At 49.4% G+C, this 13253-nt stretch overlaps 1 protein-coding gene across 1 annotated transcript; it reads left to right on the top strand.

The window, feature by feature from the left end:
- The first annotated feature begins 390 nt into the window (after window positions 1-390).
- On the top strand, window positions 391-4623 carry LOC135826746 (uncharacterized). The gene has a single exon (XM_065339347.1). The coding sequence runs from the start codon at window positions 391-393 to the stop codon at window positions 4621-4623; it is 4233 nt and encodes a 1410-aa protein (XP_065195419.1).
- Window positions 4624-13253: the final 8630 nt, after the last annotated feature.

The raw sequence follows: 13253 nt of genomic DNA, 5'->3' as shown, positions 1-13253 counted from the left end.
GTTTTGCAGTTTATCCACGTCGCAGTCGTTCATGGTCGCCATCTTTACATTTGATTTTGATGCGCAGCTGCATGCTGATGCAGCTGCCTTTTTCATTCTTTCGATGATCTTCTTTCCAATGTTTATACTGAATCTACTGTATGTATTCTCTCACCCAAGTTTGCAACGGTTGTCGGTTGTAGCATGCCAAGGGTTGGATGCAGGGGTGGTTAATTAAGCTAGTAGTAGTAGAAACAATTCAGTAACAAGTGGTACCGAAACCCGATCGAACAGAGCCTCAGGACCGGTCGAGTGCTCGTGTAGAACTGCAGGAGGCAGTCGAGTGAATTTGAGTATTTGTAGTGTTTGTGGTGTTGGTTTGAGCTACACCAGTGCAGTGGCAGTGTAACCATGGCATCCATCAAAATGGATGGTTACTTGAGAGCGTTCAAAGGAAAAGGCGAAGACTTCCAGTTGTTTTGGAGGAAGTTTTTGGTTCTGTGCCGATTGCAGAAACTGTCGACGGAAACCGACCGCATGGCATCGTTGCCATTGTTTTTGGATGGTGATGCCTTCCACCTGTTTGAGCAGTTGTCTGATACTGACAAGGCGAGTGAATCAGCAGTAAAGAAGGCCCTGGAGTCTGCTTACACCATGACCCCGGCGGATGCGTTCCGACAATTTAAAGCGCGGACGCTCCGGGACGATGAGCCCGTGGATACCTACGTCACCGACCTGAAGCGCTTATTGGCGCTGTCCGGTCACACATGTGCCGATGATAAGGATATGGTGTTGCTCGAGCAATTGTTGGATGGCCTGTCCTTGGACTATGGACGGCAGGTGCGCATGGCGAGCACGGAGTCAGACCTGACTGTCACTAAGTGTGTCGCCAAAGTCCGTGCTCTGCGATCTACGGACGACTCCTGCCGCAAGCGTGCCAGTGTATCGGGAGCTGTTGCCGCTGCTGCTCCGGAACTTCGCCAGTCCAGTGTGTTGTGCTTCAACTGCAATGAGGTGGGGCACGTCCAGCGCAACTGTCCACATCGCCGGTACCAGAAGGGCGGACGGCAGCAGAGGGGCAATGAGAAGCCACGCCCTCCGCCCAAGGAGCAGAGGCCGCTTATGTGCTTCTTTTGCGATCAAGAGGGCCACATGAAGAGGGACTGTCGGTTGCGCCGCAAGTTCCTCGCCTCTTTGGCACAGTCCTCGGCAGCAGCTGCAGAGCCAGTGCAGTCTGACAGGTGCCTGTGCATGGCGAATTTGGCACGGCCGGGATTGCCAAAGGTCTTTGTTGATGTGTCCTGTGACACTGCATCGGGAGTCCGTGTGCGGTCCGTCATAGACACTGGTTCTACCCGGACGTTGGTGACGTCAGCACTTGTCGACCAGCTCGGGACTCCTGTGACGGCCCACACGGGCCAACCAGTATTGGCGCTGGATGGCCAACCCTTGCGTATCCTGGGCAGTGCGCTGTTGAAGTTTGTCCGGGAAGATGATTGTGTCAGTATCCCCGCTGTCGCCATGGAGGTTCTCGTCGTTCCAAGTCTGTCTGTGGTCGGCACTGATGTTCTGCTCGGGTCCGACACTATTGCGCAGTGTGGGGGTCTGCACCTGCGCTACGATGACGCTGGCAGCTTGTGCTGCGTGACGCTCGGCCAGCATGCCGACGTGACAGCTAGTGTGGCCGACGTTCCACTGCGGCATGTCAGCTGTCGGACCGACGGGGACGACATCATCCTGACGTCCGACGATGGGTCAGTACGTTGGGACGCCACGCAGCGTTGCTGGACCCTCAACTGGCAATGGCGAGATGGCAAGCCACCGCATGCACCAGTCGGCCACGGGATCGGCGAGTATTCCCGCTCCAAACTGACAGACGAGGAAGAGCGCAAGTTTGGTGCAGAGATCCAGGGCTGGATCGATGCCGGGTGGATGGTGCCTCACGACGAGGCTGTTCATGGTGCTCCGGAATGCGTCTTGCCGTTGTTGGCAGTCAGCCAGCCGCACAAGGCCAGCACACCTGTCCGTCCGTGTCTGGACTACCGGCTACTGAACGAACGACTGATCTCAAGTCCTGGTCTAGACGCCCCAGCATGTGCCGAGACGCTGCGGTCGTGGCGCGTCAAGGGCCCTGATGGTTATGTCCTGGTTGATCTGAAGAAAGCATACCTTCAAGTTCGTGTTCACCCTGATCTGCTGCGCTACCAGGTCGTGGTATGGCGAGGTCGCTCTTACGTCATGACGCGGATGGGATTCGGCCTGAACATTGCGCCGAAATTTATGGACATCATTGTGCGCTGGGTGACTCGAGAGTTTGATGACGTCGACAACTATATTGACGACGTCCGTGTACCTGTTGCCCTGACAGAGACGGTGACTGCGCGCCTGGCTAGCTATGGGCTGGAGACCAAGCCGGCGGAACCAATGCCCACCTCTCGTGTTCTCGGCTTGCAGTTGTCAACGCCGCCAGATGGCCGTACTGAGTGGCGCCGCCGTGACGGAGTCAAGACAGCGTTTGATGAGCCACTCACCAAGCGCAAGGTGTTTCAGTGGTGTGGGCGTCTCACCAGCCATTACCCCGTCGTTGGTTGGCTGCGGCCCGCGTGCAGTATGGCGAAACGTTTGGCGTGCCTAGAGAGTTGCGGCTGGGACGACACGGTGTCACCTGAGTTGCTGCAGATATGTGTTGACCTGCAGCAAAGGCTCCACAATCATGATCCGGTGTGTGGTGTATGGCATGCAGATCTGACCAGTTCTGCTACTGTGTGGTGCGATGCTTCGGACCTTGCCCTCGGTGCGTCGTTGGAGATCGGGGGTGACGTGGTTGAAGATGGCACGTGGATGCGCCAAGTCAGCGATCGTCGCCACATCAACGTGGCTGAGTTGGACGCGGCCATCAAGGGCGTCAAGCTTGCAGTATCATGGAATGTGCAGGATTTGCTGGTCAAAACCGACTCCAAGACAGTCGCTGCCTGGTTGGACCAAGTGTTCACCAATGCCCAGCGAGTGCGGACTAAGGGGTTGAATGATGTTCTCATTCAACGGCGTCTCCAGGTCCTTGCTGATCTACTCGATGTAACTGGTTTACGTGCACGAATCGAGTGGGTGCCCAGTGCAGAGAACCGTGCCGACGTTCTCACCCGTGTTCCGGACCTGTGGAATCAGCGTGCCAAGTCGTTGTTGCAGCGTGCTGAGCAGCCGCCTGATGTTCCTGAGCCGCCGCCTGCTGCTGATCCGGATGAGTGTGTCGCCGCTGCGCCAAGTGTCCACCTGCCATGTGCACTTCGTTTGACCGACATTACCGCAGCTCAGGCCGATGACGCTACGCTACAGTCTGTCATCCGTGGCCTTCAACATGATCAGCCACTACCCAGTGAGTACCGTAATGTTCGTACGCAGTTGTTGCTTGATGATGGTGTATTGTATCGCTCTGTCAAATCGCCTGTTGATGGCATTGTGATAGTTCCTGTTGTGCCTGCTGCGTTAGTCTCTGCTGTGGTTTCTAATGCTCATGAAGTGTCTGGTCATGGCTCTTGGGAGAAGATGTACTATATGTTGCGTCAGTGCTGCTTCTTTCCTGGTCTTGCGTCTGTGTGTCAGAGTTTTGTGTCTCAGTGTTTGCAATGCAGTGCTGCTAACCCTCGTCGTGGTCCGTCTGTTGCTGCTTCGCGTCATGCTATTTCTGGTCGCCCATGGGGTGAGGTGGTGTTAGATGTTCTAGAGCTTGGCTCGAGTAATGGTTCCCCCTTTCATTGTGTCTTGGTGTGTGTTGACACTTTCACCAAGTGGGTTGAAATTGCTCCGCTACAGCGCCATGATGCTGCTTCTGTTGCTGCTGCTTTTGTGCGGATGTGTCAGGTCTGGGGTGCACCAGATAGTGTTCGTACGGATAATGGTACGGAATTTTGCAATGCCATTGTGTCTTCCCTGTTTTCGGTTATGGGTGTTACTGTTCGTACTGGTGCTGTGCGTCACCCGCAATCACAAGGGTCTGCGGAGCGCATGAATCGCACTGTGCTCGGGCTGATGCGCAAGGTTTTAGATTCGTCCACTGGTGATTGGCTGTTGGACCTTGATATGCTCTTGTACTGCTACCGTAATCGCCCCCATAGTGCAACTGGTCTGTCGCCCATGCAAGCTATGGTTGGTTGGCAGCCACCTCATCTGTTAATTGCATCCGAGCCATTGCTGTACTCGGCGAGTCATTGGGTGGATACCCTGTCTGCTCGTTCAGCACGCATTCGAGATTTGGTGGATGATGCTTTGTCCCGAACAGACTTTATCGAGCCCGTCCAACCGTGCCCTTACCAGGTTGGTGATTGTGTCCTGTTGTTGCGTCCTGACCGTCACCAGAAACGTCAGTCTGCTTTCGAGGACGGTTGGGTTGTACAGTCTGTTGTTTCACCCTCCACTGTTAGTATTTCGAAGCCTGGTCGTCGAGACAAGACTGTCAATGTCGCCCTGTTGAAGTCTGTTCCCGTTCGTGAGCCTGCTGTTCTTAATGTTCCAGCTCCTGTTGTTGCTGAGTTGCCCGAGGAGGAAGAATCGCTAGTCAGTCTAGATTGGCCTATTCCTGTCGTTCAGCATGGTTATGGGTTGCGCGATCGTGCTTCGATTCGCCCCCCTGTTCGCCTCTCCTTGTAAATTCACCTGGGGGAGAGGTGTTGTGTAATCGTAGGTGACATTTACGTTTTGTTGTTCTTTCATATTATTAGTATTTATTATCAGAGTCTAATCAATTCGTTCGTCGTTGTCAACGTGTACACGAGGTACTGCTTGCCTTGAGTCAACAACAAGGAATTCACGAGTTACGATTGTGCTTACTACGACGTTGCATGTTGTTTGTACATTTACAATCACGTACATGCAGCTTGGCAAGTAAGTTAGTAGTGTCACGATGCAATGCATACCAATTTATTTCACTACACGTATTTCTCGTAACACATCAATTCTTACTTCGTAGGTGTTTAGGTCCGGTCTTGCGTGACAGAGGTAGTTACTCTTAGTTAGCTTTCTCCATGATTGATTCTAAGAAACACGGACATTGATTCTAGCTTCGAACTGTTTCTTCTTTGTCTGCCTGTGCATTTTGTTCTCAAACAAATCCTTCGTTCAATGTGTTTATATTTTCGCGCTCTGCAGATTTGTTTGCCTCGCGCTCAGCTTTGTTTCCTTTTCTTTGTCAACTGCATTATTATGACGTATGACTTGTGTACGCACTTATCACGTGACCGTTTGACTGCATGCGCTATGCACGCTCTAGGCTAGTGCATTTGAGCGATCGTAGCGATCCGCTTTCCTTGCCGTTTCGTCTTCTCCGCTTCTTTACTCATTCGAGTCAGTGTCGCTGCACTAGTTTGTTTTGCAGTTTATCCACGTCGCAGTCGTTCATGGTCGCCATCTTTACATTTGATTTTGATGCGCAGCTGCATGCTGATGCAGCTGCCTTTTTCATTCTTTCGATGATCTTCTTTCCAATGTTTATACTGAATCTACTGTATGTATTCTCTCACCCAAGTTTGCAACGGTTGTCGGTTGTAGCATGCCAAGGGTTGGATGCAGGGGTGGTTAATTAAGCTAGTAGTAGTAGAAACAATTCAGTAACACACTGACACTGTGATTTCAGATCGGCCCTCTGATGATATATAACTTACCTCAAACTTGTGGCAGGAGTCTGGAGAAGGCAGTATCTTTATCAGCTCGCCTCGAACCCATTTTTGCTTAGGACGACCGAAGCAGCGGGCATTGCCGGATGCCGCCAGGACATGAAAGTTTGCCTTCCTCCCGGCGCTGTCTCCAGATGTCAGTCCTATTTCAAGGTTACCGGAAGGACAGTTTTGTATGAGTATTATAGCTCCAGGGCAGGTGTCGTTCAATGGCTCCCGAGCACGAATTGTAGCCAGGCCATTCACCTGTTGGCGCACACACGCCACTACATGGGCGCTACCCAGGGTGAGTACAGGCATTGTTAACATGGAGAACTCTGGTTTATTGGTTTTAGCATCGAATATAACAGCTCTGTTCGCATATACCGCACCTATGCATGCACATCCACCTTCTGGTAGCTTGCTGGCCTCCTGTATCTGCCAAACCAAGTCATTGAATGCCTCCTTGAGGAAACACATAGGGATAGGAGAAGGGGTGTCTAGACGAACTTCCAGACTGAACACTCCGTAGGTGTCAAATTTAACAGTTGCTCTCACCTCACCTTTGCTGAATCCAGTAATCGGTATTCGCACTGTGGAGATGCGAAGGTTTGACACTGCCCAGAGCTGTATGCTAGAAGCCTTCAAAGCACGTTGAGAAACTGGAAAACCATCACTCGTTCGCACTTGAGCAGTAATATTGATCCTCTCGCCAACATACGTGGAAAACAGACCGGGTAAGGACATCACACATCTCGACAGATCGATGTCAGTGTTATCCACCACTAAACCCATGCTGTCAATGCACATTTTCACACGAATAGGGCTCCAGTGACGAAGCATCTGGGTACCTGAGCTCAGCGAGAAATTGATCTCGCGGAGGTCACCCTCGGTTTCTTCTAAGAATGTTTTGACGAGGGGACCTATTTTGAGGCAATCCACATCGGTTTGTGTAGACTGTAAGATACTCTGTATCCTTTCAAATTTACGCAGCGCTCCGCGGTAGGTCTTCCAGTGCTGATCACGCAAGTCCCTTTGTTGTTCTTGTATTCTCTCCGCCTCCACTAAGAGGGCTCGCGCCCTATTTCGAATGCTACTAATTTCATTTTCGAAAGCTGAGTTTAGACTCCTCCTGATACTCTCGACCAAACAGGATGCGTCCGACTGAGCTGCTTCAAGAATACCACTGCTGAACTGTGTGAGTTCGTCAGCCTCCCGATCTGCTCTGTCAGGGGAAAGTGTTTGTAGTCGTTCCGAAAGCATGCCATGCAATGCCGCAGCCTCACTGCGCATATCACCAATTTTGTCAATGTGCTTCGCGTGCTTACTCTCCTGCTTGCAAACCTTACAGATATGTTCTCGGCATCGCTTGCAGTAGTGCTTCAGCTCCTTCTTGATGTGGACCCGACAATAGCGCACTTTGGCCTTATAACAATTGTGGTCCTGGCAACGTTCCCCTTTCGGCAAGCCCCGACAGGCGGCAGCAGAATTCCCGGCATGTGGGACGCTACCAGGCGGTGTTACTTGCCCTTCGCCAATTAGAGCATCTTTATCGCTCGCTTCTGCTTGCATTGCATCATCTCCTCTGCCGTGCTGACTGCGATCAAACATGGAATCGTCTACCAGCAACTGTTCGTGAGTGAGACCAGGTGGCGGACAGGGCGTAACAAGACGACATTTTGAACAGAGGATTTTACCATCTTCCTGAATACTGGCGGGCAAGCAGTCATTGCATATTTTGTGCAAACATTTTAGAAGCTTTCCTGGTTGCCGAGGTTCGGCCAAGCAAAAAACGCATTCTGGTCGCATTTCCCCAGTCACATGAATCAGGAAATGGCAGAAACTAACGAAATGCTTGGAATGTGAATAGACGATGTCAACACACACTATCTAACGAATAGAATGGCGTGCACCGTAACACAGCTAATACTCTTACCAAGGATCTGAACAAGAATAACAATGTTCGCGCAATGGCATAGCGTGACCTTAGTGCACGTTCGAGTACCATAGTCCAGAGCGAAATTTCACTAACAAATTTGGTTAGGTAGCTATATTTCACGTTGATCGTCTGACACGCCTGCGGGTTGGACGGTACTCATTATAGAAAGATATAGCTTGGCGTAATCTGTGAGATTATTCACGCCGTGGTGATAACCAGTATAAAACTAGTAACCAGCGGTTGCTACTTTGTGTAAAAAATATATACCTCTTCAGGAGGCGGGTGGTGACTTTGAAGAAAGTAAAGTGTCCATCCAATAACCTAGACATAGTGTTTGCAGGGACTGTTCGGAAACTAGCCAAGAAATGAAACGTGTTCTTGCGTCCCCGAATAAATCGTACTCTCCGTCTTCTCCCATTAAATTGTGTAATTTCGTCACTGAAGACGTCATACACGTAACACGCTGTCCCCACACCTTGGTTAACCCTCATTCCTTGTTGATCCTTCTCCTATGTTCCCAGTATATTGGGGTCCACTTGGACCCTAGCCGTATTTCGCTGTGTTTTCATCAGCTCAGGCCATATTTTAGAGGTTTTTTTTCTTGTACTCCTCGTCACATATACCACTACTCAAAACAACTACGTTCGTCAGCAAAAAACTGGAGTATGACGTGAAGGAGACATGAAACCTGCAACTGGGTATTTCCTACATCGCCGAAGAGTGGTGAAACTTGGAAAACACGAATAATGTTGGGTTAGCACAATCAGATGCGTTCTTCCTTGACACCCATACAATAACTGTGTTGTTTTATGGAGTTAGAACTACCCCCAGAACAGAACAACAAGGACAATCAAGGCTTGTTTGCTGATGATTGCGAGAGCATGACACTTCACGTCCCAGCAAACAAGCCTTGATTGTCTTTGTTGTTCTGTTCTGGAGTTAGTACTAGATATTCTGTCAACTACTGTTCAAACAGGGAATTGTGTGTTGCTTGAATTCTCACTTGACTGACTCACGACTGCCATCCAGAGCACTCGAGAAGTCCATCGAACCGTCCACTCGCCACACCTGCAAGAAAGCACCAGTCCCTACTCAAGTCGGCAGGAAAAGCGCGAGCTCCCATGTAGGAAGCAACACACCATCCCTCAAGTATCGCCGAAGTCGCACCAACCTCTTCTTCACATGTTTGTCCCCAGCGCGGGCTTGCGAATTAGATGGTTTGGAGGCAATAACGTTGTGAATGGCCAACGGTCCTCAGCGCGTGTCCAGCACCTCCACAAGCGACACTGACTGACACTGCTATTTGGTGTTCACGAGGTGTTTGTCGCGCTGGAAACGGAGAGTCTCTGTAAGTTTGTATCCCTGGTGATGTTTGTGCTTGGAGACCACAGTCATGCACATGCACAATCTTCCTTAGCCTACTCAAGCTCTCCGACACACTGTGTATTGAGAAGGGAGTAGTGCTTTCTTGCCGAGTGGACGGTTCGATGGACTACTCGTGTGCTCTGGACGGCAGTCGTAAGTCAGTCAAGTGAGAATTCAAGTCGGCAGGAAAACTCAAGCTCTCATATAGGGAGCAACACACAATTCCCCAAGTATCGCCGATGTCGCACCAACCTCGTCTTCGAGGACGCGGGGTCCATTCGGTCCCAGGGCACGTATTTTTCATTCTCCAAATAGTCTGAAGAACATATTGGGTTTTGTAGTCCCTCATGGAGCTCTGGTAGAACATTTTTATTGACACAGAACCATCAGATGCTGCACAGCGAGGACGGTGGCATATCGGATGGAAGTGGGGCGTGGAAAAAGTAATTCCTCCGACCAACGGTCGCGGATTCATCGTTACTTATGTGCGCAGATGCATAGGAGAAAAGAACATGTGCACGCAAGAGGGGAGGAAGCACCTTTGCAAACGGCCATGGGGAGAATTTGAGAATTTGAGAATTTGAGATTGAGGTAGGAGATGACAGTAGTAAAAGCAGTGCACCGTGGAAATAAGAAGATAAAGAGAACTTATATGCGCATAAGGTACGATGACTGGGAGAGACAAGCTAGGTTTACGGCTGAGGGAAGCGGATCAGAGAGGGGTAGAAGGGAGCTGGTGTGCGGTCAGTATATTAGGCTGGTGTGTTGGCTGTGATAGAGAGATCATAACCTGTGTGTGGCCTACACCCACTCGCTGCCCCGCAAGTGGTCGTTAACATTTTTCTTGAAGGTGTGCATATATACCTCTGCGAGAAGCGGGAGACTGCTGAAGGATACGTGGGAGCTGATTCCACGTTGCGATAATGGGAGTGGGGAAATGAGCGGAGTGTGTTGTTTCGTGATTGAGGAGGAAGGATACTGGCGAGTTGTTACGAATGACATGTAGACATGCGGCATTGCGGTGCGGCTGCTGATGGTGGCAGAATGGCTTTCAGCATTTCCGGACTCTAATTCACGAGCTTGAAGCACAATATTCCCCCTCGACTCCAGATATATTGCAGCTTGTACAGAACTATGCCGTGTGCTCAACTATCGATGAAACGGTAATGTGCAAGGCAGGTCCTGACCTTGTTGGTGGCCACGGTGGGCGACTGACTTGTGGTCCAGCAACACCAGGTCCTGAAAGCTCTAGAAATCTTAGGAGTATCAAAGCTTTTTAGAACCCGGAGGCTCCACTGCAGCCAATTCATATCATGATCAGTCACCACCACTATACTAAGGTCGTTGACGCTGCAAAGTTTATTCCAAAAAATGAAATCTCCAAATTTTCGCCTTTGGGGCTTCATCAGGGAGTAAATTAATAATGAAATGAAACTGGCTCTGTAGTAAACTATAATAGAGGAGCCTTGAGACATTGGCAATACAGAAGTGAGTAGAGGAGAGCACGAGATTATCACCATGTAACCAGTGTGCACCGCTTGTTGTCCTCGCCATTCATTTATTATAGTACAAATGTATGACGCCTCGTGCTCTCCTCTCCTCACTTCTGTAGTGCCAATGTCTCAATAGAGATCCTTAGCAAAAGTACGATAACGCTTACTTTCACGGTACTCACTCCCAGCCATGCCCAAAGACGTTATCGGGTAACGGAAAAACGTTGGAGAGCTCAAAATAACGGGCCAACTTTCGTTATGGTAATCCTGCAAAAAAATGGAAAACTCGCATTGTTTTCTTACTGGCGGGAGATAAAAATCACGTGTGGATCGGGATCAGAGTCGAGATTGCTTCCTCTTGTGACATAAATTTGAGCTTTTTTGCGAGTTTTGCCTTTCAGTTGACAATCTCTGCGTCCTCTGCTTCGTGCCGTTCACCCTCTCTCCCATCGGGGAAACAAGGGACCGTTCCCGGGGCACTCCTGAACAAGAGATTCATCGGCCTCTCCGAGACGTGCTGGAGCTGGAGAACCCTTCCATTCTTCGGTGCTGCGTTGAGGAAAGGGTTTCCAAGGACCTGGGACTGATGCCTTAGTAAAAACAAAAACAAAACAAAAAACAGCGAAAACTCATTTTCGCCATACATTTGCCGTTCCAGCGTGAAAGACCTCGCCAAGGTATTCGTTCGGAACGACAGCAAACTAATCCCAGGTTCAAAATTTTGAATTTCCCGAATTTTTTTCCACGAAAATTCATATCGAAATAGGTGGCACGACTACTTTGTCTGTACTGTTGAGTCCAACAAGAGACTAACAACGGGAACAAGTAGGTTGGTAACGACATTTATTAGAAACGGGACAAGAGACAAAGACGAACGAAACGACTACATGGTGATTATTGAGAGCTCGACTCAAGAGAGCGATTATTCAGTAAAGAGAGTTGAGAGAGTGATTTGAAGAGAGGCAACGCAATATATAGGGCCTGGGTAGCTATGGCAAACATGGACGCGCAAGTAGCTACCCAGGCCAAATGAATAATGCATGAACCCAACAGTACTATAACGTACATTGTGCTAAGGGAAAAGTCAGCTTGAACGATCCGAAGTACGGAAAGGTTAGCGTTTACGTTTGCGCTTTTTAGCTAAGGATATCTAATGTCTCAATGCTCCGCTATTATAGTTTGCTACAGAGCCAGTTTCATTTCATTATTGTGTTACTCCCTGATGAAGCCCCAAGGGCGAACATTTGGAGATTTCTTTTCTTTTGAATAAAATTTGCAGCGTCAACGACCTTTGTGTAGTGGTGATGACTAATCATGAGTATCAAAGCTCCCTGGCTTTCGTCAAGGAGGTAACGAGATGTGTCAACGCGACACTAAATATGAGCACTCACAAGGTCGGAGTCAAGCGGCCCCAAGAAAATGAGATGCCTGGTTGCCTTCTCATTGTTGATGCAGGCAGGCGTGCTGGACAGCCCATTTCAAGGGCTGCACTTCGTGCGTGGACTATCATACGCACTCTCATATGAGCCATCCATACTCCGCCCGTTACATGGGCGCCCTTTTTATGAGCTTAGCCTCGTGCGTGGACAGTTATACATACCATCATGTGAACCGTCCACACTCCGCCAACTTCATGAGTGCCTATTTCATGGGCTGCACCTTGCGCGCGGACTATCGCACAAACTATCATTTGGGTCGTCCACACTCTGCCCATTTCATGGGCTGCACCTAGTGCGTGGGGTACATGGATGCGGGTAATGGGGTCTTTCTCAGAACTTGTGCCAATGGTTGTGAGACTTATCCACTCACCTCCACCTTTAGGCGCTGCATCTGCCGTTAGGGTTTACCGGGTGTTAGCGGCCGTCGTGAGTTCCCTTCGGGAACGGACACGATATTTTACTCTTTTTTACATTACCCTGTGCGTGGATGATCCTATTATATGATTATCACATGCCAGATTTGGTTGCCCAGGGCTACGTTGAAGCACATGAATCGTCCATATGTTTTGTGGTCTTCACTGGTCAGTAATATCGAGTGCATGGGTGTTAATGCAAATCGAAATATGCAATAGGCCTACCATGGTATAGAAAGACAGATATGGGGGACAACAGTAATGTACATGTATGATGCTAGATTTTGTTTGTGTCTCAGTCGCATTTCTCCCCATTTCGTTTGGGATTCAACAGGGCATTTAAATAAAACACGAAGGTTGAGGTGAGTGCAACTTTTGATAGACTTTTCTGGTGTTATCGTTATGGAATATTGTGATGGTTGAATCCAGCAAGCAATGAAATCGGTGAAGAAAATCAATGCCTTCCACGCAAGAATAGGAGGATCTGCTAGATGTAAGTGAAATTGCGCACATTTTCGAAACTACCCAGCGTGTGGTCATTAAGTTGAGTGTCCTTGCACACATGACATTGCCAGCGCGTGGTCATTAAGTTGAGTGTCCTTGCACACATGACATTGGCATCGTTCGATTTCGAACGATCAGCTCCAAAAGGGTTAATCCATCCGTTAGCACCTGAATTTTTCACTTGTTGAGGGTATGGGGAAGGGGAAATGTTTGAAGAAAACATTGACTGCCCCCACCAGGACTCAAACCAGGGACCTTCGCGTGAGGCCAGCGAGGCTCAAACCACTGAGTTATGGTGTAGCTGCCATCCCAGCAAAGAACGTACAACCGATGTATTTTGAACTTTTCAAGACAACATTGCAAAGCAGTGTACGATGCACTAATTAACTCGTGCTTCCGAAGAATTCACAAGTACAGAAAATTGAATCCAGGTTATCTGTAGGAAAGAGTGGTAACGTGGTACAAAGCTTACAAAG

This window comes from Sycon ciliatum, chromosome 10 (genome assembly GCF_964019385.1).
Source record: "Sycon ciliatum chromosome 10, ocSycCili1.1, whole genome shotgun sequence".
NCBI lineage: Eukaryota > Metazoa > Porifera > Calcarea > Leucosolenida > Sycettidae > Sycon > Sycon ciliatum.
Note: the sequence above shows the minus strand (reverse complement) of the source record. Positions and strands in the feature narration are given on the sequence as shown.

Excerpts from the sequence above, each read along its gene's own strand:
- LOC135826746 (XM_065339347.1), top strand. The coding sequence starts at position 391 with ATGGCATCCATCAAAATGGATGGTTACTTGAGAGCGTTCAAAGGAAAA.